The sequence below is a fragment of the Acipenser ruthenus genome, chromosome 13 (assembly GCF_902713425.1).
Source record: "Acipenser ruthenus chromosome 13, fAciRut3.2 maternal haplotype, whole genome shotgun sequence".
Taxonomy (NCBI): Eukaryota; Metazoa; Chordata; class Actinopteri; order Acipenseriformes; family Acipenseridae; genus Acipenser; species Acipenser ruthenus.
Genome location: NC_081201.1, coordinates 21,438,859 through 21,461,314, shown reverse-complemented (window position 1 = coordinate 21,461,314; position 22,456 = coordinate 21,438,859). Strand labels below are relative to the sequence as shown.

At 37.7% G+C, this 22,456-nt stretch overlaps 1 protein-coding gene across 1 annotated transcript in view; it reads right to left on the bottom strand.

Moving 5' to 3' along the window:
- Window positions 1-2,167: 2,167 nt before the first annotated feature.
- Window positions 2,168-22,456, bottom strand: part of LOC117418541 (rab11 family-interacting protein 2) — a 39,407-nt gene continuing 19,118 nt past the window's right edge. Inside the window, exons 4-5 of the mRNA XM_034031700.3 lie at window positions 14,485-14,590; window positions 2,168-8,199 (exon numbers count right to left, since the gene is read on the bottom strand). Of these exons, the coding sequence (XP_033887591.2) occupies window positions 7,972-8,199; window positions 14,485-14,590 (334 nt within the window). The 3' untranslated portion in view covers window positions 2,168-7,971. The remainder of the gene's footprint in view (window positions 8,200-14,484; window positions 14,591-22,456) is intronic.

Sequence of the window (22,456 nt, the reverse complement as noted above, 5' to 3'; positions counted from 1 at the left end):
CTTGTCTATTATTTTCTTTCTGATCTCCTCAGACAACTCTCTCCTTTGCTTTCTCTGGTCCATGTTCAGTGTGGTGCACACAATGATACCAAACAGCACAGTGACTACTTTTCTCCATTTAAATAGGCTGAATGACTGATTACAAGAGTGGAGACATGTGTGATACTAATTAAAGAAACTAATTAGTTTGAAATATCACTATAATCCAATTATTTATGATCTTTTCTAAGGGGTACCAACAAATGTGTCCAGGCCATTTTAGAATATCTTTGTAGAATAAGCAATAATTCATCTCTTTTCACAGCTTCTTTGCTTTATACTGTGACATACCAAAGGCATGCAAGTATACATGATAAAATAGCTTTTAATTTCATCATTTTTCAGGAGGAATGAAGCATTATTTCAATGAGCTGTAAGGGTACCAACAAATTTGAGCACGTCTGTATATATTCCTGTGGCAATGTGCCCCGCCCCTGTGTGCAATTGTGTGTTATGTGTTGTATGTTGCTTGTGTAAATGTTGGTGTATAGTCATTGGTACACGGGATATAAACGGGTCTGTGTTTCACATGTATTTAAAAATGTAGATTTGTATTTAGGCATGAGGATGGCACAAATCACTTCACATGCTGGTTAAAATGTAATGTGTGGTCACGGGAGTACACTATATTAATTCACGTGCAGTTGTACCGAGACTCCAATTGATTGATTAGCAATCGAGTCTCAGTACAACTGCATAAAAGCAGCATGAGTGGAGAACGGGTGAGAGAGAGAGGAGATAAGTTATTAGGAATAACAATTGCTACAGCTTGCTGGAAGTGCCAGCACAGTACTTGTTTAAACGTTCGTCCACTTGTTTTGTGTGTTAGTACGTTTTGTTTGTCTGTTTATTTTGGCTCAAGTGCCGTGTCCTGTTTTGTGTTACAACCTTTTTATTTTCTGTTCTGTCTGTTAATTATTAAATGCTGAGCGCGATCACGCGCTCAGCTTCATCAAAACCCCAAGTCTCTGTGTGTTACTTCCTGTTTCTGGTCTGACGTCATCCACTGCAGCCGTCTTTGTGACAGTCCTTTACTTCTTTTTGGGGTTTTTTTTGTAGCGAGAAACAAACGCTATAGACTTAAACCGTTCTTGCTGGCTGCAGACATCCACATTTGAATTTCCTTCAGCCTCCCGCCTTGTACACATTTACCTTCACCTGCCTTTTTTTTTCTAAAATTCCGACCCCCAAATGAAAAAATTAAATTTCTAAAATGTAAAGAGGCATGCTGTGCACATTTGTGACAGGACAGGTTTTTAAATTGGCCGTAAAACTGAAATAAATGAATGCGTAAATTGAGCCTGATTCATACATTTTATCCTGCAGACTGACGCCTCTGATGTAGGACTAGGGACGGATCTTTCCAGGGAGGTAGAGGACGTGGAGCATTTGATATTGTACATTGCAGGAAGCTGCTTGTGTGAGAGATGGAGACCAGGTATGCTGTAATCGAGAAAGAAATGCCTAGCCGTCATAAAAGAACAACAATTAACCAAAAGCAAGCTTCTGTGTGCCTCTCTTCCTGTGCATGTGGGCCTGTCCGTCTGCATGCAGATTTTGTAAAATGTCCCAAACAAACGGCGACCTCACGGGGCTTCAATTCTGCTTGGGGCCCTGCGCTACAGCGTAATTTGTGTATAGGTTAATCTGGCCCTGGACAGGAGATACAGTATCTGGTGCATTTCCAGGCTGCAGGTACAGTTTGGGAAATAAAACACCCTTATAAAAGCAGAGCAAAGTGTAATATAGGATAGTGAAAGCACAGTAAAGCCCAGAGAGGTATGATAAAGCATATTTAAAAAAAAAAAAACCCCAAAAAACCCCACCAAAAAAACATGGCAAACCAAGGTAAACTATGGTAAATGCATAGTATAACCATGGTAATAGTACGGCCATAGCTGTACATAACAACAGCCCCCTTCTTACCTTTTCATGTTAGCCATTTACTACCAATGCAGAATGACTAATGAATGGGTGGGATATACATACATGTTCTTCATTTTACCCCTAAAAAGTTGGGTTTCTCTGAAGGAGACTGCCTATCTTGGCACAGCCCTCAATTTTTAAGGTGAAACGAAGAACAACTTATCCCTCTAGAGTTATTGTTTCAATAAATACGACTCAAGTATTTGTGCTTGAAGAACAGTGTTTATTTTAAAAGAACAATATGGTACAGTTTTTTTTAATTTGTGCATAACCATCTTCATTGCATAAATCATAATTTCATATCTATCACCCGTTCAATTCATATTTAAATACATAACTGGTTACATTTCAGTACCTCAGTGGGTCTCCTTCATATACTCTTGGTACATCCATGCTACATGCTAAGCATTTCACGGAACAATGTTTTTAAAAATAATACAATAGCTTCCTTTCAAACCATACACCCCATTGTCTTTTCACAACTGATACTATTGCAAATAGTTGCACACCCCCAAAGTACCTTTCCAGCAAGTTATGTGAAATACTTCAATACATATGTAACAGACTACCGCAGTGTACTACAAAATGCATTGCATTATGCAGAACGTATAATGTAATAATGTGCAAAGCAGAAGAAAAGACACAGACTCCGCTGCAATACACAGTTCAGACACTTATAAGGCAACATTTTCAAGGTAATAATATGTACCGTTCTTTTGCCCTATACTGAAACCTAAAAACCCATATCAAACTATATAAACTTAAAATTGTATTTTATTTACCTAGGCAAAGGAAAAAAAAAAAAAAAACTTGAATCAAGTACAGTACCCTCCTTTCAAAGTCAAATGCTTTGAAGACACTGAACGATGTCTGCTTTAAGAATTTCTAAATTCAGCACTACTGAGTGTTTAATAGTTATGGATGACAAATCTGACCTGCCATGAAAGGATAAATTCCTAGTAAACATTATTAATAAATGATAGTGTACCTGAAATCCATTCTGCCCAGCATAAATCCAATAGCATCATTTTTGTGCCATGCAGAAATATTCCCTAATTCAAATCAGTGACTGATCAATTGATTTCACAATATACATGACAGCTTGCCAGTGGTGTCAGGGTGCAGCAATTAAATAGGGTCCCGTTCATTACAGGTTTGTTCCCTTTCCAACATGCAAAAGGAAAAGACCCTTTTAGACTGCTACACTGACAAAAAGTTTGCCCATGTACATTACAGTAATCAAATGCTTTATTGATCAGTCAGTCATTAAATTAAAGTTTTAAAACAATGCAGGAAACCAACATTATTTTTGGACTTCAAGCTGGGCAGAACAGTTTTTGAGAAACAGCTTTACTAGGAATAAATCCTTTAAATGAATCATTAAGCCTCTTCAGTGTTGGAGACTATGAGAAAACTAAATCTAACAGCAGTGCAGCAGACAGATTATAACAATTCTGGCACAATTGCCCAAAAATCTGTATTAAAAAAATATCCAAGAAAGAAAGACATAGATGGGTTTGGGGTATTCTCCTTACATTTATATATAGAATATAAGAAAGCATACAAAAACAGTGGAGAAAAGTTTTTAATCAGTACCAAACCTATTTAACTATTCAATACTACTACTACTACTACTACTACATCACTGAAGCAGTATCCCACACTCAATTTAAATATATCCTCTTGTCAACATGACCCAGTTTGTTTTTGCTACAGTAGAGGATCACCAGCTTTGTTTACCCATGACATCTGCTTACCACTGAAGCCTGGGATAAATCAGAATAATAGTGCTGCCATGACTATAATGTGTGGCTAGAGCAGGCTATAACCTTTCATTTAATTCAGGCCTATGTCACTCTGCATTCTGTAACACACTGACTGATGAAGACACCAGATGAAACATGTGTATGCTTCACCTAGTTTCATCTGGGTTTTCCTTTCCTGCTCATTCTTGCAGAAATTGGGGGTTGTAGATGACATTGTAAAGCGCTCTTATAGCTAATGAAATTAAATAAAACCACCGACACATTTTGATATCGTAGTGCAAAATATACATAAACACAAACAGGAAATTGTTGTCAGAAACGTCTGGGGACATGCAGTATAATTTTAATACATCTACAGTCTCTCAGTTGTTGTTTTTTTTACATTAACATTAGCCTTACTAGCTAACTAAGTCTAGTAGTCCATTCCAAAGTACAAACTATTCAGCCTTTCAGTATTTTAAGCAGCTCACTCCTAGGTTCAGTGACTGCAGGTGCCCCCACCATTTAATAAGGAATATTCTCCAAGTCACATTGGTAAACTCCTTGATGGCAACACACAGTTTAATAAAAAGCATCAGCTAATTTTAAAGTAGTAGCAGTCAGTGGTTTAATAATTGCTCTAGACATTCATATGGAAATGAAAACAGTCATTTGCTTAAGTACTTTTGGAAAGCAGTGTACTGTGTCTTGCAGAATACCGTCAGTGTTGGTATTTTTTCACAACCTGAAAGGTAGGTGTTACTTAAATATAATATAATATATATATTCTGTCTATATAAATTCCTTAACAATTGGTATCTACTGCAGTATATACAGTCTTGTACAATTTTAAAACCGTATATTATTGATTTCAATAAAATTAGAAAAAATAATGTGTATATGTAGCTGTGTTCTGTATGAGAAATTCATTAAAAAAACTGTCTGTGTTCACCCTTTAAGACGTACATACCCAAAGGTAAGCTGCAAGCATTTTGCAAGAATTACATAACTAAACAAATATGGACTTAAACTGATGCTACTGAAACACTTGTTTGGCACTTTAAGTCCGCTACGATTGTATATGACTTGATATTATTTTATATTTTACAGTCCCCTGCATCCTTACAGTACACGTTCTTCTAGATTGTGTTTTTAATTATGACTTCAATTCTAAGTTTCATTCAAAGTTAATAAGCTTTCTTTGACACTTGTTTTAGGTATGGTAAATAACGGAAGCCATTCTTTTTTTCTAGTTTATACATTCTGGAAAGTTATCTGTGAAACATTTTGGAATTCTAACATCCATTTTAAAACTTTTGTTTTGGTTTGTTTAATGTACCACAACACAGAAGTTTGAAACACTTCCTGTAACTATTTGTTATTGACTATGGTGATTTAGTGCTAGCTAAACTAATGACAGTATTTTTTTGTGAACCTTATTTTTTATCACCTATTTTTTTTATTTTTTTTTAGCAGTGTAGTATATATCCAGTGTTTGGAATTTCTATATAAATTCTGCTATAATAGTAAAGTCATATATAAATAAATGGTAGAGCTTAGTATTTTAAGATGCACAAACACAAATAAAGTTTCAACAGGAAGTAGGTAGTTTTAATAGTTTGCTCAGACCTAATCTGATTTAAGTGTTGGAAGACTATAATAATGTTCTTTTAATGAAATTCTTTATATTAAGAACAATGTAAAAGTGCATATCAAAGAAATAAACATATAAAACCCAGCTAATATGGTAAGACTGCAATATAATTAATATTTTTAAATGGTTTTAAGGTAGTTGCCATGTAGTTACAACCTACATGGAATTGTCAGTTGCAGGAAACAAAAAAACAAAATAAACAAACAAAAACTGTTCTGTACAGTACTTTCTGAACAGCCAGGAAGCTTTAACACATCACTTTGTGAAACTTACAAGCATTTCACAATCCTAATTACCAAGACCCTCACCCATGGCATTAACAATCCCATGTTACTGCTTGCTATGCACATCAGCATTTTTTAATGTGCTTCTGTGGTATATGAAGAACGTCCATATGCATTAAGCAGCCTGCAAAAAAACAGTTGCTATGCACTTCCCAAGTCTTGCAGCCGGTGAGGTCAAAAATAACATTGGAAGTAGCAAGGTCATGAAGGGCAGTGTTTTAAACAGAAACAAATTAAAAACAACACTTCTTTTAGGTGCATTTCTGCAGGTCAAAGAAATTTCCACTAGCGCACAATGTTAGCTTTACAGAAGACACGAAGAAAAACCTGCAATATCTGACACATACTTTTGCGCAAGTGGGTTGTCTTTCGTTTGGTGTGCTTTATACAACTGGCATCCCAGACATAGGTAATATAACGTAAAGGCTGACATCTGGCTGTTTTGCAAGTCAGTTTCAAGAGGTTTGACAAATAAAGGTCAATGCTGTAGGTCTAATCCTGACAGTTATGGCAGCTTAATTAAAAAAATATATTCAAACCTTCATGTAGATACCAATAACAATACAATGTTATTCATTCTAATTTGAATTTGCAACTGATGTTGAGGCTTATTGTGAATCATGAATAAGGATTTTCATAAAAAATGATGCCAGCTGCATATTGTATTTAAAAACTCATTGTGTCTTTTTTTTTCAATACTACATTCTACATTTAGTTCCTTGAATGTGTGTTGCCATGGTTGCACTTTTGTTTTAAAATGTGTGTTGGTAGGTATGGACATGCTACAGTTCTCATATATAACAGTATATGTTTCAATTCAATAACAATATACAGGGCAAATACTGATTTTGGATTGGTTTCCTGTTGCTGTCCAAGTACTGTTGACACATGCTAGAAAATGTGCCTTTTTACCTCACACAGTACCCCTGACGTGTATTTTAATGACCTGAACAGTGGGAGATCTAAATACGCTAACTCTTTATTAATCCAGCTCATTTTTTCCCCCTGGTGATGTATTATTACAAGAAATAAAAAATACAATGAAATGAGGTTTGCAAAACATGTGGTTAATATACTCAAAAGGGTAGTATGAAGATCTTCCTATGTAAAGAGAATTAAAATAGACCCTCTCAAGTGCTGCGGATTCAAGAGATCTAGAACAAAAGTTTTATTGAAAAAGTCACTGGCAGAGATGAATCTATGCCTGCTAGACTTTGACGACTATTCTGTTTTACATTTAGGATTGCAGGTGAGATTGCCAATGTGTAAAAAAGGTCATTCATATTTTGGAAGAGAAATCTTTGAAAATCACCCTCATTTTCTTACCCACATCATGTTTTTGTTTTTTTCCCACCCCCTTGGACCTGTGAAAAGCTCAACAAGCTTCCTAAAACTATGTTCTTTGCCAAAGACCATTATAAGATGCTTTTAGATAGTTCCCACCCAAAAAGTGTTGTCAATGTGAGACCAATGTAAGCGAGTAACACTAATTTGATTATTAGTCTCATCTTCTATGCCTGTGTGAGCTTTCCAGCTGACAGTTGCCTTTGAATGGGCTTGCTGAGTTCATCGCTGCTGCTACCAGGAAGTAATGAGTCTTTCAGTCTCACACTGATGATACTAAATCCGAACCACAAGCATATTATAATGGTCTTCAGTATAGCAAATATTGTTAAGAACCATGCTGAGATCAAACTTTTTTAAAATAAGTTTCAAGGATGAAAAACAAGCAAAACAAAAACTGAAAACCAAATAACATGAATGCCAGGTAAGTGAGAGAATGATTATATTCTGTACTCCTTATTCATTCTTCCTTTAAGTTACTGGAAAAATCCTTAGAAAAAATCAGCGTCTGGTATTTTCTAAAGAACCATTACATACTTATACATATCCACCACAAACAGTTTTTTTTAAACTAAAATGATAAAATCAGCAAGAAATTAATAAAACACCTCCGCACAATGGACCAGATTTATTAAGGTTTCTACATTAATTGTACAGCTATGGCTAAAAGTTCTGCATCACCCTATACAATTAATTGTAGTTTTCCCATATGAAAACTTCCGGTAGACTTTTACGACATCATTTTGTAGTTTCTTTGATTACATGATGTTAAAACTTTTGACCATAGCTGTACATTTATTAAGGTCCGATTTTAATTCTAATCAGCATCTGTGAAACCAGACTAATAGTGTCATGTACTGTGCACAGTCTGCAGTTTTCAGTTTCATAAACCTGCAGTATTGAAAGAGTTAAACAGGTACCACATAAATCAGGTCCATTGGAGTTTATCGCTGTGATAAAAATGAAATCTTTATTAGTTTTACTGTTTGGAAAATTTCCCTGCTTTCTTGGCTAGCTCATACGGCACTCTGAGGATGCTGGGAGTTTCCTCCATGACCTTGACAAGAAGGCCGTCGATGTAGTCCTCTAGCTCGCGAATGTGGGCGTCCTTCTTTTTCACCAATTCCTTCTGCTTGACCAACTCCTGAACGACCTCTTCGAACGAAAGATTGCGATAAGATGCCACTGAATTGAAAGAGTTTCCTTCCTATAAAGAAAGAAAAGATAATTCTAGTAAAAACAAGTAGTATGAGGCATATTTGTTCTTAGTTACCTTAGGATGACTGACTGGCTGGTATTGGAGAAACACGTATACCTTGTTTGCATATAATTGCAATTAATACCCCCCACATTACAGATCAGTGTGGCCAATCATTCTCTCTGTCTCAGGTATTATTGCATAACTCTTGATCCACTGTAGTTGATAAAATCTCAATAAAACCAGACATTTCTCATGATTTCTTGTGTTCTATTTAAAAAAAAAAAAAAAAACTGAGTCACAAAATGAGAAACTAAATTAGACCTTGAAGCCTCAAAACAGTAAACAGGCAACTGACGCATGTTAAGATAAAAGTGGCCGCTTGTTTCCCAGGGGAAAGAGCATTGGCTGATTCACTCTCCCAAACTGGCTGGGCTGATAACATTAAGGAGTTCATTTTCCTTGATTTAAAGAAACATCTGCACAGAATATCCCATCCAAAAGGGCCTTTCAGGACTCATTAAGAAGAACAGGACTACAAAACTAGATGAATCGGTTCAAAATACCTTTTAAATGAAGCTCGGAATAATCATTTTGAACCTGAACCCCCTCTTGTTGACTTTATCTGTAAATGGCTTGCTTTCGACTCTGCAGATACAGCCACATAAACACAGATACAAATGGAACACATCTTTTCTGCTTCCCTAATTGGAGAGCCCTGCTGTTTACTGGCTGCCACGTATCACAACATCATTAAATTCAGCAGGTGGCTGAAGTTTTAAAACTCGTTTGGGCAAAAGGAATGTTAACATGGCTTGTGTTGTGAAGTCACGGTGAAAAATGACGAATCCTGCTGGCTGCTGAAGGATAAAAGCATTGCAAGATTGTTTGAACATTTCATGCTGTCCTGACATACACATTTATGAATGTGTTTAAACTGTCCTGGAGGAATACCATACCATTCCCTCAAGAGGAACTAGCTTCAAGTGTCATTTTCATTTCTCTTTTACACATCCTTTAATGTTTTATGGTGTCTGCAATCATTCCGAATGCTTCTGGGTTCTATTGTTTTCATTGTTTTTTCTATAAATCTGTCTTTACCTGGCTTGGATTTGAGCTTGTCTGGAGAGTCTTAAGTGCCAAGACTCAGCAGCCTTCCTCATTCCATTGAAACCATGTGACAACATGACCTCAAATCTGCTAGCTCCACCTGTTCTACAAACTCCTAAACACCATAAAATAATTATATATATATATATAATCACTGCAATCAAATGTTTTCTGTAGCTCTCAATGAGACATCTGCACCTGTTAACAGGTAGTTTGGCCCACTCTTCCTGAGCAAACTGCTCCAGCTGTCTCAGGTTTGATGGGTGCCTTCTCCAGACTGCACGTTTCAGCTCTTTCCATAGATGTTCGATAGGATTCAGATCAGGACTCATAGAAGGCCACTTCAGAATAGTCCAATGTTTTGTTCTTATCCATTCTTGGGTGCTTTTAGCTGTGTGTTTTGGGTCATTATCCTGTTGGAGGACCCATGACCTGCGACGGAGACAGAGCTTTCTGACACTGGGCAGTACGTTTCGCTCCAGAATGCCTTGATAGTCTTGAGATTTCATTGTGCACTGCACAGATTCAAGGCACCCTGTGCCAGGCGCAGCAAAGCAGCCCCAAAACATAACCGAGCCTCCTCCATGTTTCACTGTAGGTATGGTGTTCTTTTCTTTGAAAGCTTCATTTTTTCATCTGTGAACATAGAGCTGATGTGACTTGCCAAAAAGCTCCAGTTTTGACTCATCTGTCCAAAGGACATTCTCCCAGAAGGATTGTGGCTTGTCAATATGCATTTTAGCAAATTCCAGTCTGGCTTTTTTATGTTTTTCTTTCAAAAGTGGAGTCCTCCTGGGTCTTCTTCCATGGAGCCCAGAATTCGCTCAAAAAGCGACGGATGGTGCGATCAGAAACTGACGTACCTTCACCTTGGAGTTCAGCTTGTATCTCTTTGGCAGTTATCCTTGGTTCTTTTTCTACCATTCGCACTATCCTTCTGTTCAATCTGGGGTCGATTTTCCTCTTGCGGCCGTGCCCAGGGAGGTTGGCTACAGTTCCATGGACCTTAAACTTCTTAATAATATTTGCAGCTGTTGTCACAGGAACATCAAGCTGCTTGGAGATGGTCTTGTAGCCTTTACCTTTACCATGCTTGTCTATTATTTTCTTTCTGATCTCCTCAGACAACTCTCTCCTTTGCTTTCTCTGGTCCATGTTCAGTGTGGTGCACACAATGATACTAAACAGCACAGTGACTACTTTTCTCCATTTAAATAGGCTGAATGACTGATTACAAGATTGGAGACATGTGTGATACTAATTAAAGAAACTAATTAGTTTGAAATATCACTATAATCCAATTATTTATTATCTTTTCTAAGGGGTACCAACAAATGTGTCCAGGCCATTTTAGAATATCTTTGTAGAATAAGCAATAATTCATCTCTTTTCACAGCTTCTTTGCTTTATTCTATGACATACCAAAGGCATGCAAGTATACATGATAAAACAGCTTTTAATTTCATCACTTTTCAGGAGGAATGAAGCATTATTTCAATGAGCTGTAAGGGTACCAACAAATTTGAGCACGTCTGTATATATATATATACAGTATATATAGTGACAGATTAGAGGAAAATGTAGTCCAGGAGGGACTGAGGGACTACATCACCCAGAATGCCACGGGAGGGAGCCAGGATGAGGTTCACCTGGCTCATAGATTTAATGAGTATCACCTGCCTGTGATTAACAGGCAGGTATAATACTAAGCAGAAATATTTGTTCAGGGCAGACTCCAGTCTGTGTGAAGAGAGAGGCTGTCATTTATGAAGTGACCTGTGTAGTTCCCAAAAGGTAGTATGTAAAACCTTTTTGTTAATGTGTGTAATAGTGTTGGCGAAAGTGGTGTGGCCTGCACCGCAAAAAGAGTCGCCGGCAGTGGAGCAAGATTTACCGACCGCAGGAGCAAGAGTTACCTGCACTGGAGCAGGACCTGCCTCTGTCTTCACCACCAGAAGGAGAGGAACAGAAGCTGCCTCTGCCTACCCAAGAGCCAGAGAGGGAGCAGCTGCCTACCCAAGAGCCAGAGAAAGAGCCAGAGAGGCAGGAGCTGCCTGCCTGGAAACCAGAGAAGGAGGAACCACAGGCTACAGAGAAGGGGGGGGGGGGGGGGTGAGGAGCCCACCTCCATCACAGCCCCGAAGTTTGTGGTAGAAATCTGCAGGAAAGACCCTAGTTCTGCCAGGGATCCAGAAGCACCTGCACTTTGCAATGTGTCCGATCTGCTGTCTTGTCAATCGTGCCTCTCCTCTCAAAACTTCAGACTGCCATTGTAGTGCAACAAAAACCAACCACGTGAGGGACAACTCATTTCTTATATCTAATTAAAAATTGTTAGGAGATTTGCTCGATTGGACCGATTTCACAAAGCCTTGGCATTTTTTCTAGACTGGCATCCTTGACAATTTTGCAAAAGCAAGATGAGGGAGGAGTGGAGGCAGAGATAAGGCAAACCCCTGGCATTCTCCGATTGTCTCATTATTGTTCTAATGAGGAGCTTTGCCCTGGGAATATTAATCCAGCTACTTTCACATCTTCTGCCTTCCTCCTTTAACCCCTCCACCTCCTCCTCCTCCAGTCCTAATTAGGATTTCCAGAACTCACACCAACATTTCATCTGGCCGCAGCTCCTGTAATGCCATTGGGATACAAGATGCACTCAGGTCTAATTGCCATAACCTTTGTCCAGAGTCTTCAAATGCTAATGACAGACAGCATGATACAAATTATCTCAAATCTCGGATGTAACATTTACTTGAATTACAGTTGGGGGTTTCTTTTCTTTATTTTTTCTTTCTTTCTTTTTCTAAATGACATAATAGCAATTATCCTGCACTTGACATAAAAAATACACCTTTATAGAACTATAATTAATTCACATTAAAGATACTTAATGTTCCTGATGTAATGAAGCATGGAAGTTCATTTATTCTTTTTATTAGCACTTTTTAAACCCTTAAATAAGGCAATTTGCACATCATATTTCACCACAGAGCTCCAATTAGGAAGGAATACAGAATGATAAAGTCCCATGACCTGAAGAAGTGCAATAATAGCTTTATGCAGTTTGTAACTAGAAGATCACAGACAATGGCTATTGTTTTTAATACTTAATTAGTTAATGGCTTGCTAATTAGAGTGTTTGAAATGGTACAGTACAGTGTATCCAAGGTAAACAACAATCAATTTCTGATGTTGAACACGTATGGAAAACGTACCCAGTTAAAAACTAGTTTTTAGAGTTGTCTAAATGAATACAGTTTATCTGACATCAGTAAAAGGAAGCTCACAACTAAATTGAAGCTGCTGATTTAATCATGGATATAAAACTGCGATATTGTTTTTAACGTAATGATTCTTTTTACACAATTGTTATTAGTACATTTTTTTTTTCAAAGAGTTAGAATGGATATGTAATGTCTTTCACATAGGGCTGTCATTCGATTACACATTTTGATCGCTTAATTTATGAGCATTAGTTGATTAATCTGTGCACATTTTTAATAAAGGTAACGATCTTATAGCGGCTGTCCTGCATAGTAATACTAAAAAATCATTAGAATCTAAAAGAAAAAAAAAAGCCCATTGGGAATTTGGTCTTTTTAAAAGCATTTTTATTTTTATTTTTATTTTTGTAAAAGTAACACATTTTCACAGAACAACCATTCTTTCGGGCCACCGTCAGTCACATACCTCTAAACACAAGACATCATTGGTTGTTTAATCCACCATTACAGCTACGTATTTGGCTCACTGTTTCTGTTTTTATTCATTCTGAATCTTGTCAGAGGTACCTGAGAATACTATTGGCTATTGACAAGCAAATGCTTAACATGCTGTTGTAGTCAGAAATCAGAGATAGTAATTCCACCTAATTCCCTCTGTTTGAGGAATTGGTGCCTTCATCATCCCCTCTGAATGCCAGTTCTTGCTTGCCAAGGTAAACAACAGAATCAATCAAGCATTTAAGAACGCTTCCTGTCAGTCTGTGTATTTGAACAATCTCCAATTTTCTTCTTGAAAATTGATTCGTAACCAAATCGACTAAGATGTCTCCGTTGTCTGATGACATTATTTTTTTTTTAATTTGTAAAAAGCGATTCTAAATATTACTTTGAAGTTATCAATATAATTCTCAATAACGGTCGCTATAATATTATCAATATTGCGTGAAATTCAGCTTTTCTTACACTGCTTACCCTTGCATATTTATGTCGCGCCTTTGCTCACTAATGATTGGACAGCTGCAAAACCAGGGCAAATCTTTGACTTTCCCACTGGTTAAACTCACAAGACCTTCAACTGAAACGCAGAATACCTTCAACGGTGTATGTCCCTCCTTTGCTCACTCATGATTGGACACCAGCATAACAAGGGGAAGATCTTTGACTCTCCCATTGGTTAAACCTACTCAAGACCTTAAACTGTTTATGTCCCGCCTCCGCTCACTTATGACTGGACTGCCGCAGAGAAAATGCAGATCATCTATTAGTTGATTTTATTTTATATGTACACATTTTTTAATTCTGCATGATTAAATTGCGATTAATTGGTGCGATTAATCTGTTAAATTGGAGCAGCCCTATATATATATATATATATATATATATATATATAAAGCACTGTTTTTTGTATTCAGTCGATGTAGTCCGAAACGTCCTGGTAAATGATTTGTAATCAATTAATCTACCTTTTTAAGAACCTGAAATATCCTTTTCTTTTTTCTTTATATATATATATATATATATATATATATATATATATATATATATATATATACATATACACACACACACACACACACTAGAGAAATTGGTTTCAAGAAGGAAACTCTGTCTCAACCATTGAGTCTTATAAATATCAATAAATTACAATAAACTATACCACCAAATCACAAAAAGTGGCAATTTACTTAAATGAAAGCTTACCTAATGAATGCTCAGTGTGAAGATGTTTTTCAGATTTTAGACATACAAAAAAAGACCTCACAGATTCAACAATAAACGTTTCAACTAGAAGTCTTGATCAATGTCTTCGAGTCAACATTTGTCATTTAATTCATTAAGCTTCTTGGAGTATTTCTAAACTCAGCTCTATTGAGTGTTTAATAGTTATGGATGAAATATTTTCATGAATAGAGGATTCAACTGGACCTGTGTGTGATTGTAATGGAAAGCCCCTTACCTTTGCTTCATCCCTGGGGTAGGCATTGCTGTTTGGTGCGCTGTGTCTGTTTGATGTTAAAGCTTTCTTGATGTCTTCAATGCTTGAAGGCTTCATTAAGTTGGAGCTGCATTATAAAAATACAAAAAAGTAGAAATGTTACAGAACCACACCAGTCTTTGATGTATATTAGTTCCTGCCCTTTGTCTAGTTTTCCTAATTAGACAAACGTGTATTTTAAACGTGAACAGACTTGGCTGGGATAGAAGGTATTGATAATCATAGAGCATCTACATTTCTACCCATTATGGGCACTGAACTTTGAATAAAAACTATAATGCACGTTTACACCAAAGATATGCTGATGTAAGAAACTGAGGTACACATACAGCAACTTTGAAATAATGAACTGTGGCAAAAAACGACCTCAGTCGCAATGGTTTTGCTATAAAAGGGTTTACAGAAATATTCCAAGCATCTTTATTCAATTCCCTCTTTCTTCACCTCGGAAACATGATTTGTTTGGTATACATTTAATAGTACAGCTTGTCAATGGTTATTTATAGGTTTTATATAATGTTATCATTATTCTTCTTCTTATCATTATTATTATTAAAACACAGCAGCTATGTAACTTGCAAAACTATGGAAGGATCACCTTTTCTCAACCAGTTTTCAGGTCTGTAGTATTGAAAGAGCTAAAAAAAACTGTGATAAAAAAACTAAAATAAGCATTGTTCCATTATTATTATTATTATTATTATTATTATTATTATTATTATTATTATTATTATTATTATGTGTATTTATTAAAGGCTTGTGGATAAACAAATGATACTACAAGGCAACACAAATGACAAATGAACTAACAAACAAACTTTAAAAAAAAAACAACATATTTTTCAATAGTTTTTTGCTATGTCATTCTAACTTGATAAACCTGTCTCTTGAATCAGCCCACTGACTACAGCCAGAGGGCAACAGAAGCAGGTCAATACAGACTCAGTATTACAACAATCCTGCCCACATTCAAGTGACAACCACAATAGTTCAGACAGTGCTATGTGGGGTCAGGTTACATGGGGTGGGGGGGATTCACAGCCCGGGTGAAACGTGGCTAGTGAATCAAGCCCAGTGGAACTCTCATTATAATGCTCTGTAACGTTGATCTGAGGCGTTCTGCCCTGTTCACTGTAGAAGCCATTTGAATGAGGGACCTCTTTCATCAAGTATTGTGTGAACCCCAGTAAGACAGGAAGCCTCCCTCACAGCCCACCTTTCATTTTCACATTGATGTGTCAAAGACATGACGGACTAGCTTATTCATTGGCCTTTTTTGATCTCCCTTGAAAGAAAAAAACAAGTGAACTGGATCAAATAAGCCATGGTGAAACCAACAACGTCTCCACTTAAAGACGTGTGGCAGTAATTTGAAATGTCCTTTCTATAAAAAATGCTGTTTCAATGTGAGGCAAGAAATTGGATTCACTGGGTATTTGGCCAGCAGAGGCAACTCATTTATTAGACACATTTGAAGAGCAGCTTGGTACAGCTCGTAATACCACAGTTATCGTAACATGTGTACTCATCATCATCTTGTTTAGAATCACTTTGTATCATTTTCTATTTCAGTCATTTAACCAGGATAGAACCCTTGAGATACACATCTAATATTTCAAGGGGGTCCTGGCAGGAGAAGGCAGCAAGATTTAAAAAGGTATTGTGAAAAGGCTGTTTTTTATGTTTAAAGGCAAGGAATTTCAAAGATGAGATGTCAGATATACAAAGGTGCATTGGCCCATATTAGGTCTCAATTTAGGGATTTTAAAAGTAGGTACATTTGTAGATTTTGCTGATCAAACTGTTGATTTAGTGTCGCTCGCCATATAAAGGTTTATCACAGTAAATCTGCATGGTCACTTACTGTTTCCCCATGGTTATACTGCATTTACCAGAGTTTGCCATGTTTATTTTTTGATAATATGTTTTACCATATCTCTCTGTGCTTTACTACACTTTGCTATGCTTTTAATAGGTATTGCATAAGGGAAGACACCAAAGGACATAAGCAAGTGTCCTCTGTAGAGACTGCATGTATTCCAGCCAGGCCTCATGTTACAGATTGCTGTTTTACACTGCGTGGAAAAGTGCAATATCTTCTCTATTCTATTCTATTTCTGGACTCATTACAGGGAAATGTTATGATAATGAAATCCTGTATAATGATTTGAAAGAACACCAGGAAAAAATATATATATTACTGTTGCTGGAAATGCAAAAACGTTCCCTGGCGACGTCTGGTTGATTTATTTGATGTACCAACCTGTCCACTTCAAACACAGTGTCTCTGTCTATCCCCCTGCCCGGTTGCACTGAGAAAAACTCATTAATTATCTGCACGGATCTTGTTAATTACCTCTTGCCTACCTCCGAGGGCCTTGTTAATACGGCCAGCTTCTAAAGTGCTCTACCTAATGACACGTTGAGATAAACAGGCCTCTCCGTTAACACCTGTCAAGGACTGTAAATTAAGAAATTTTCACGTCAAGCTACTCCTTAAACATGGGTTCAGTGACCTTTCCGGAAGGTGAATGTGATTTACAGTGCATTTTAAAGTTTAGAAATGTGCAAAGGGGAATCTAAATTAACTGAGAAAAGTGACAACCTTACTGCAAGCACAGTGAATTCAAATTCCAAATTGTACTACCTCTGTACAGCTAGAAATGGAAGTTTCATTGAACAAACCAGGTGTCTCCACCATTTCCCAGTTAATGATAACTTGACATTCCTGAATTGATAACTATCCCCAACTCCAACACTAGCGGCCAAAAATGATGGGGTCACCAGCCTTAACAGAATGAAACATGAATTGCCCCTTTGTCTCTCAAACCCCTTCTTTACTATCTTGGTATTCCTCGCCTCCTCTTAAAAAATATGCAAAAGATTTGAATGCTCTAGCTATCTCACAAATGTAGCTGTACCCTCAAACTGCCAAGACTGGTGAACAAGGCAATGTGGTATCAACCTTAGTAGTCACCATTGCAGTTTTGGATTAAACCGAAGCACCACTACACAGTTGTTTTACATTGGCAGGTAGTATTTGGGTACTATTGCAACTGTGGGATGGATTTTTAATTAATTAAAATGAGATGATTAACTGTTCAGGGATACCAAGATATTTAGTAAGCAAGGGGTCTGAGTGGGATAACAGAGGAAATAAATGCCCCACTCTCAATTATTCTGGTTGAAGACTGGTGACACCAACGCAAGTGTATATGCATGACTTCAATGTGCAAGCCATCTCTAGGGATCTCTAGGGATGATTGGATATTTGTTGTCACCCTAAAATATGTTCTGCAATACTGAGATTAATGTTAAGAATGTGTTTTTAGTACTACCACATTGGTCACTTCCAAGTCATTCTCCATTCATGCATCTGTCCCAATAACTGTTGAAGTGTAGTGTGCATTTCAATTCATCAGGCTCCTGCCAAACAACGCTTTTCTATTATGCATTTCTGAAGCTGAGAACAATGTGCAAAACACTTGAAAAATAATTGCATTTCCAGCAGGAACCTGAACTACAGTATACACTTTACAGTATAGGAAAAACGCCACTCATTTATTCAAGTGTTCCGTTTATGTATTGGCATTTAAAAGGAAATCAAGATGCACAGGTTTGTTTGTGTGCCAATATCGAACACTCAATTGCTTACACACAGCTTTTGGATGTATTCAAACGACTACTTGCGTATAAAGGCAGGGGAGGTTTTGGAAAGTGTGGTGGTTACAGCAGAGGATAAGGATCACAGTCAAATACAGAAGCAGTTAATGTAACCAAATGCGAGTGCCTGGAGCGGCAACCAGTTCACTTTTGTTTAACATGGATTTAATTTATTGCTACTAATATACTAACCTTAATGACTTACATATTTTTATGATGCTTGGGGTGAACCTAAACCTTTTATTAATACTACTTAGCATAATGTTACTGTACCGTATATGTGCTTTAAATAATAACAATATGAAATTAGAGATTTTAAGGAATGCCAAATGCCACACTGCAATTTTTGCTTCCTTAGCAAAATCAAAGTTAGTGGAGACAAAGATGACAGCTGCACACCCCTAGTGGTCAGTTTTCAAAGTAGTGCTGCAGCAACTATTAGAATAGTTGAACAAACACTGCATGAAATGACCATGTTTGTGTTCTTTCATAGAACAGAATTTATAAATGACTATGAAAAGATATCATGCAAAGGAAACCATAAAATGCATAAATGAGGTCTTAATAAAGAACACACACTCTACTGTACAGAATGTAGGTAACAGGTTAGATGTGACACTGGATATATTTTACTCCTGAGATTTTAAATATATATATATATATATATATATATATATATATATATATATATATATATATATATATATATAGTACTGTGCAAAAGTTTTAGGCAGGTGTGAAAAAATGCTGTAAAGTAAGAATGCTTTCAAAAATAGACATGTTAATAGATTATATTTATCAATTAACTAAATGCAAAGTGAGTGAACAGAAGAAAAATCTAAATCAAATCCATATTTGGTGTGACCACCCTTTGCCTTCAAAACAGCATCAATTCTTCTTGGTACACTTGCACACAGTTTTTGAAGGAACTCGGCAGGTAGGTTGGCCCAAACATCTTGGAGAACTAACCACAGTTCTTCTGTGGATTTAGGCAGCCTCAGTTGCTTCTCTCTCTTCATGTAATCCCAGACAGACTCAATGATGTTGAGATCAGGGCTCTGTAGGGGCTATACCATCACTTCCAGGACTCCTTGTTCTTCTTTACGCTGAAGATAGTTCTTAATGACTTTCGCTGTATGTTTGGGGTCGTTGTCATGCTGCAGAATAAATTTGGGGCCAATCAGATGCCTCCCTGATGGTATTGCATGATGGATAAGTATCTGCCTGTACTTCTCAGCATTGAGGAGACCATTAATTCTGACCAAATCCCCAACTCCATTTGCAGAAATGCAACTCCAAACTTGCAAGGAACCTCCACCATGCTTCACTGTTGCCTGCAGACACTCATTCGTGTACCGCTCTCCAGCCCTTCGGCAAACAAACTGCCTTCTGCTACAGCCAAATATTTCAAATTTTGACTCATCAGTCCAGAGCACCTGCTGTCATTTTTCTGCACTCCAGTTCCTGTGTTTTCGTGCATAGTTGAGTTGCTTGGCCTTGTTTCCACGTCGGAGGTATGGCTTTTTGGCCGCAAGTCTTCCATGAAGTCCACTTCTGACCAGACTTCTCCGGACAGTAGATGGGTGTACCAGGGTCCCACTGTTTTCTGCCAATTCTGAGCTGATGGCACTGCTGGACATCTTCCGATTGCGAAGGGAAGTAAGCATGATGTGTCTTTCATCTGCTGCAGTAAGTTTCCTTGGCCGACCACTGCGTCTACGGTCCTCAACGTTGCCCGTTTCTTTGTGTTTCTTCAAAAGAGCTTGGACAGCACATCTGGAAAACCCTGTCTGCCTTGAAATTTCTGCCTGGGAGAGACATTGCTGATGCAGTATAACTACCTTGTGTCTTGTTGCTGTGCTCAGTCTTGCCATGGTGTATGACTTTTGACAGTAAACTGTCTTCAGCAACCTCACCTTGTTAGCGGAGTTTGGCTGTTCCTCACCCAGTTTTATTCCTCCTACACAGCTGTTTCTGTTTCAGTTAATGATTGTGTTTCAACCTACATATTGAATTGATGATCATTAGCACCTGTTTGGTATAATTGTTTAATCATACACCTGACTATATGCCTACAAAATCCCTGACTTTGTGCAAGTGTACCTAGAAGAATTGATGCTGTTTTGAAGGCAAAGGGTGGTCACACCAAATATGGATTTGATTTAGATTTTTCTTCTGTTCACTCACTTTGCATTTAGTTAATTGATAAATATAATCTAGTAACATGTCTATTTTTGAAAGCATTCTTACTTTACAGCATTTTTTCACACCTGCCTAAAACTTTTGCACAGTACTGTATATATATATGTTGGGGTGCAACAATTACTTGATGCATCAATTGTTGATCACCAGTCCTTAATTTCCCAAGATTTGATTACATATTGGTGAGAATGGGCTTCTTTTAAAGCTAATCCATCCATCCATTATCATTAACCACTTACTCCTTTACAGGGTCGCGGTGAGCTGGAGCCTAACCCGGCATACACAGGACGCAAGGCGAGACTACACCCTGGACGGGACGCCAGTCCATCGCAGTCTTTTAAAGCTAATGCGGTAGATAAACAAGGACTGCACACTGCGTTGCTAGGATACTCGCAGTGTGAGGACTCCATATTCGCGACTGTTGGCCTATTCTTGTTACATTTCTTGATTTAGAAATTAAGATACTTTTTTCTAATGGTAAGAAAACACTCACAAAAGATTGGTGATCTTGGGGGCAAAGGAAAGGGAGGGCTGGAAAGTGATGTTTGGAATTTCTTTGGATTCCGTATCAATGGGGGAGGAAATTATTTGGATAAAACGAAAACATTTTGCAAACGGTGCAATGCTGAACTGCGGTATTGTGGAAATACCACAAATCTGTCTCATCATTTGGATATATTTCACTACTTGGCAAGGCACTACTCGACAAGGAATAAGATGCACTTATGGCTGGGACTCGCAAAACACTGCCAATTAATTCTCCAGCCGCTACAACCATGACAAGGTATGTGGCTGCATTTATTGCCGGCAATATGCAGCCAGTGAATGTGGTTGACTCCCCCACTTTCCAAAGGATGTTGACAGCTTTCAGATCAGAGTACAGTTTGCCGTCACAAAGACATTTTACAAATGTAATTTTGAGAAGAAACGAAGGCTATAGTGAAATCGGAAACAACAGCAAATACAGACAGCATTAGTATCACTACAGATGCTTGGACATCCCAAGCCACGGAGGTGTATGTTACTGTAACTGCTCACATGCTAGATTCTAACTTTGAAATGAAGTCTTACGTCTTGCAAACGACCGCCACTGCACAGAATCTTTGTGCTGTGCTAGCTGAAATGGAGAGAGAATGGAATATAAGGCAGAATGATGATCCAATTTATGTAACAGAGAATGCCAGCAACATTACAAATGCTGTGGACTTGTTGGATCATCTGCATATTGGATGCATGACACATACTTTACATCTGTCTGTGAAACGGGCATACACTGTAAGAGCTGCAAGCAGGATATTAGCCAAATGAAGACACATTGTAGGACATTTCAAACGTAGTGTTATTTCTACAGCTACACTGAAAGAAAAACAGAAGTTACTGCAGCTATCTGAGCATACACTCTTGAAGCATGTTGACACGTGTTGGAACTATGACATGATGTATTGCATTGTTGAGCAAGAAACTGCTATATGTGCTGCCCTCTTAAGCACTGGAGTCTGATGATCATCTGCTAATACTTTCAGGGAGTGACATATCCCAAATTCGAGATTTAATGACAGTGTTGGAACCGTTCAAGAGTGCCACAGTCATTCTTAGCTCTGAAAAGCAAGTTACTTCATCGATGCTATTGCCAATGCTTGGAAAGCTTAAAACAGCCACAGCTGAGTGAAATGGATTCTCCAATCCAAAGAGATTGCAAACTGGAGATCAATTGGGATTTAAGCGCACATTACAAGATGTTGTGCGTTTTATGCAGAATGCTACATGTCTTGACCCACGATTCAAGTGTCTTTCATTCATGGATCCTTCTGACAAACGCAAGGTTTTTGATCGCTTGGAGGAAGACGTCCTTGAGTTTTTGCAGGCAGAAAAACAGAAGCAAAACACCCAAACGATCTGTGACCAAGCGGGACTAACGGCGCGAGGAAATGTATGAACCATCAATAAAAACACCGGTGCTTACCTCAAACAAGACCGAATGCGCACATGCATCATCATTGCTGGATAGCTTCATTGAGGATGTTGTGAAATGTACAGCGAGAACATTGGAGAAGATGACTTGAAAGCA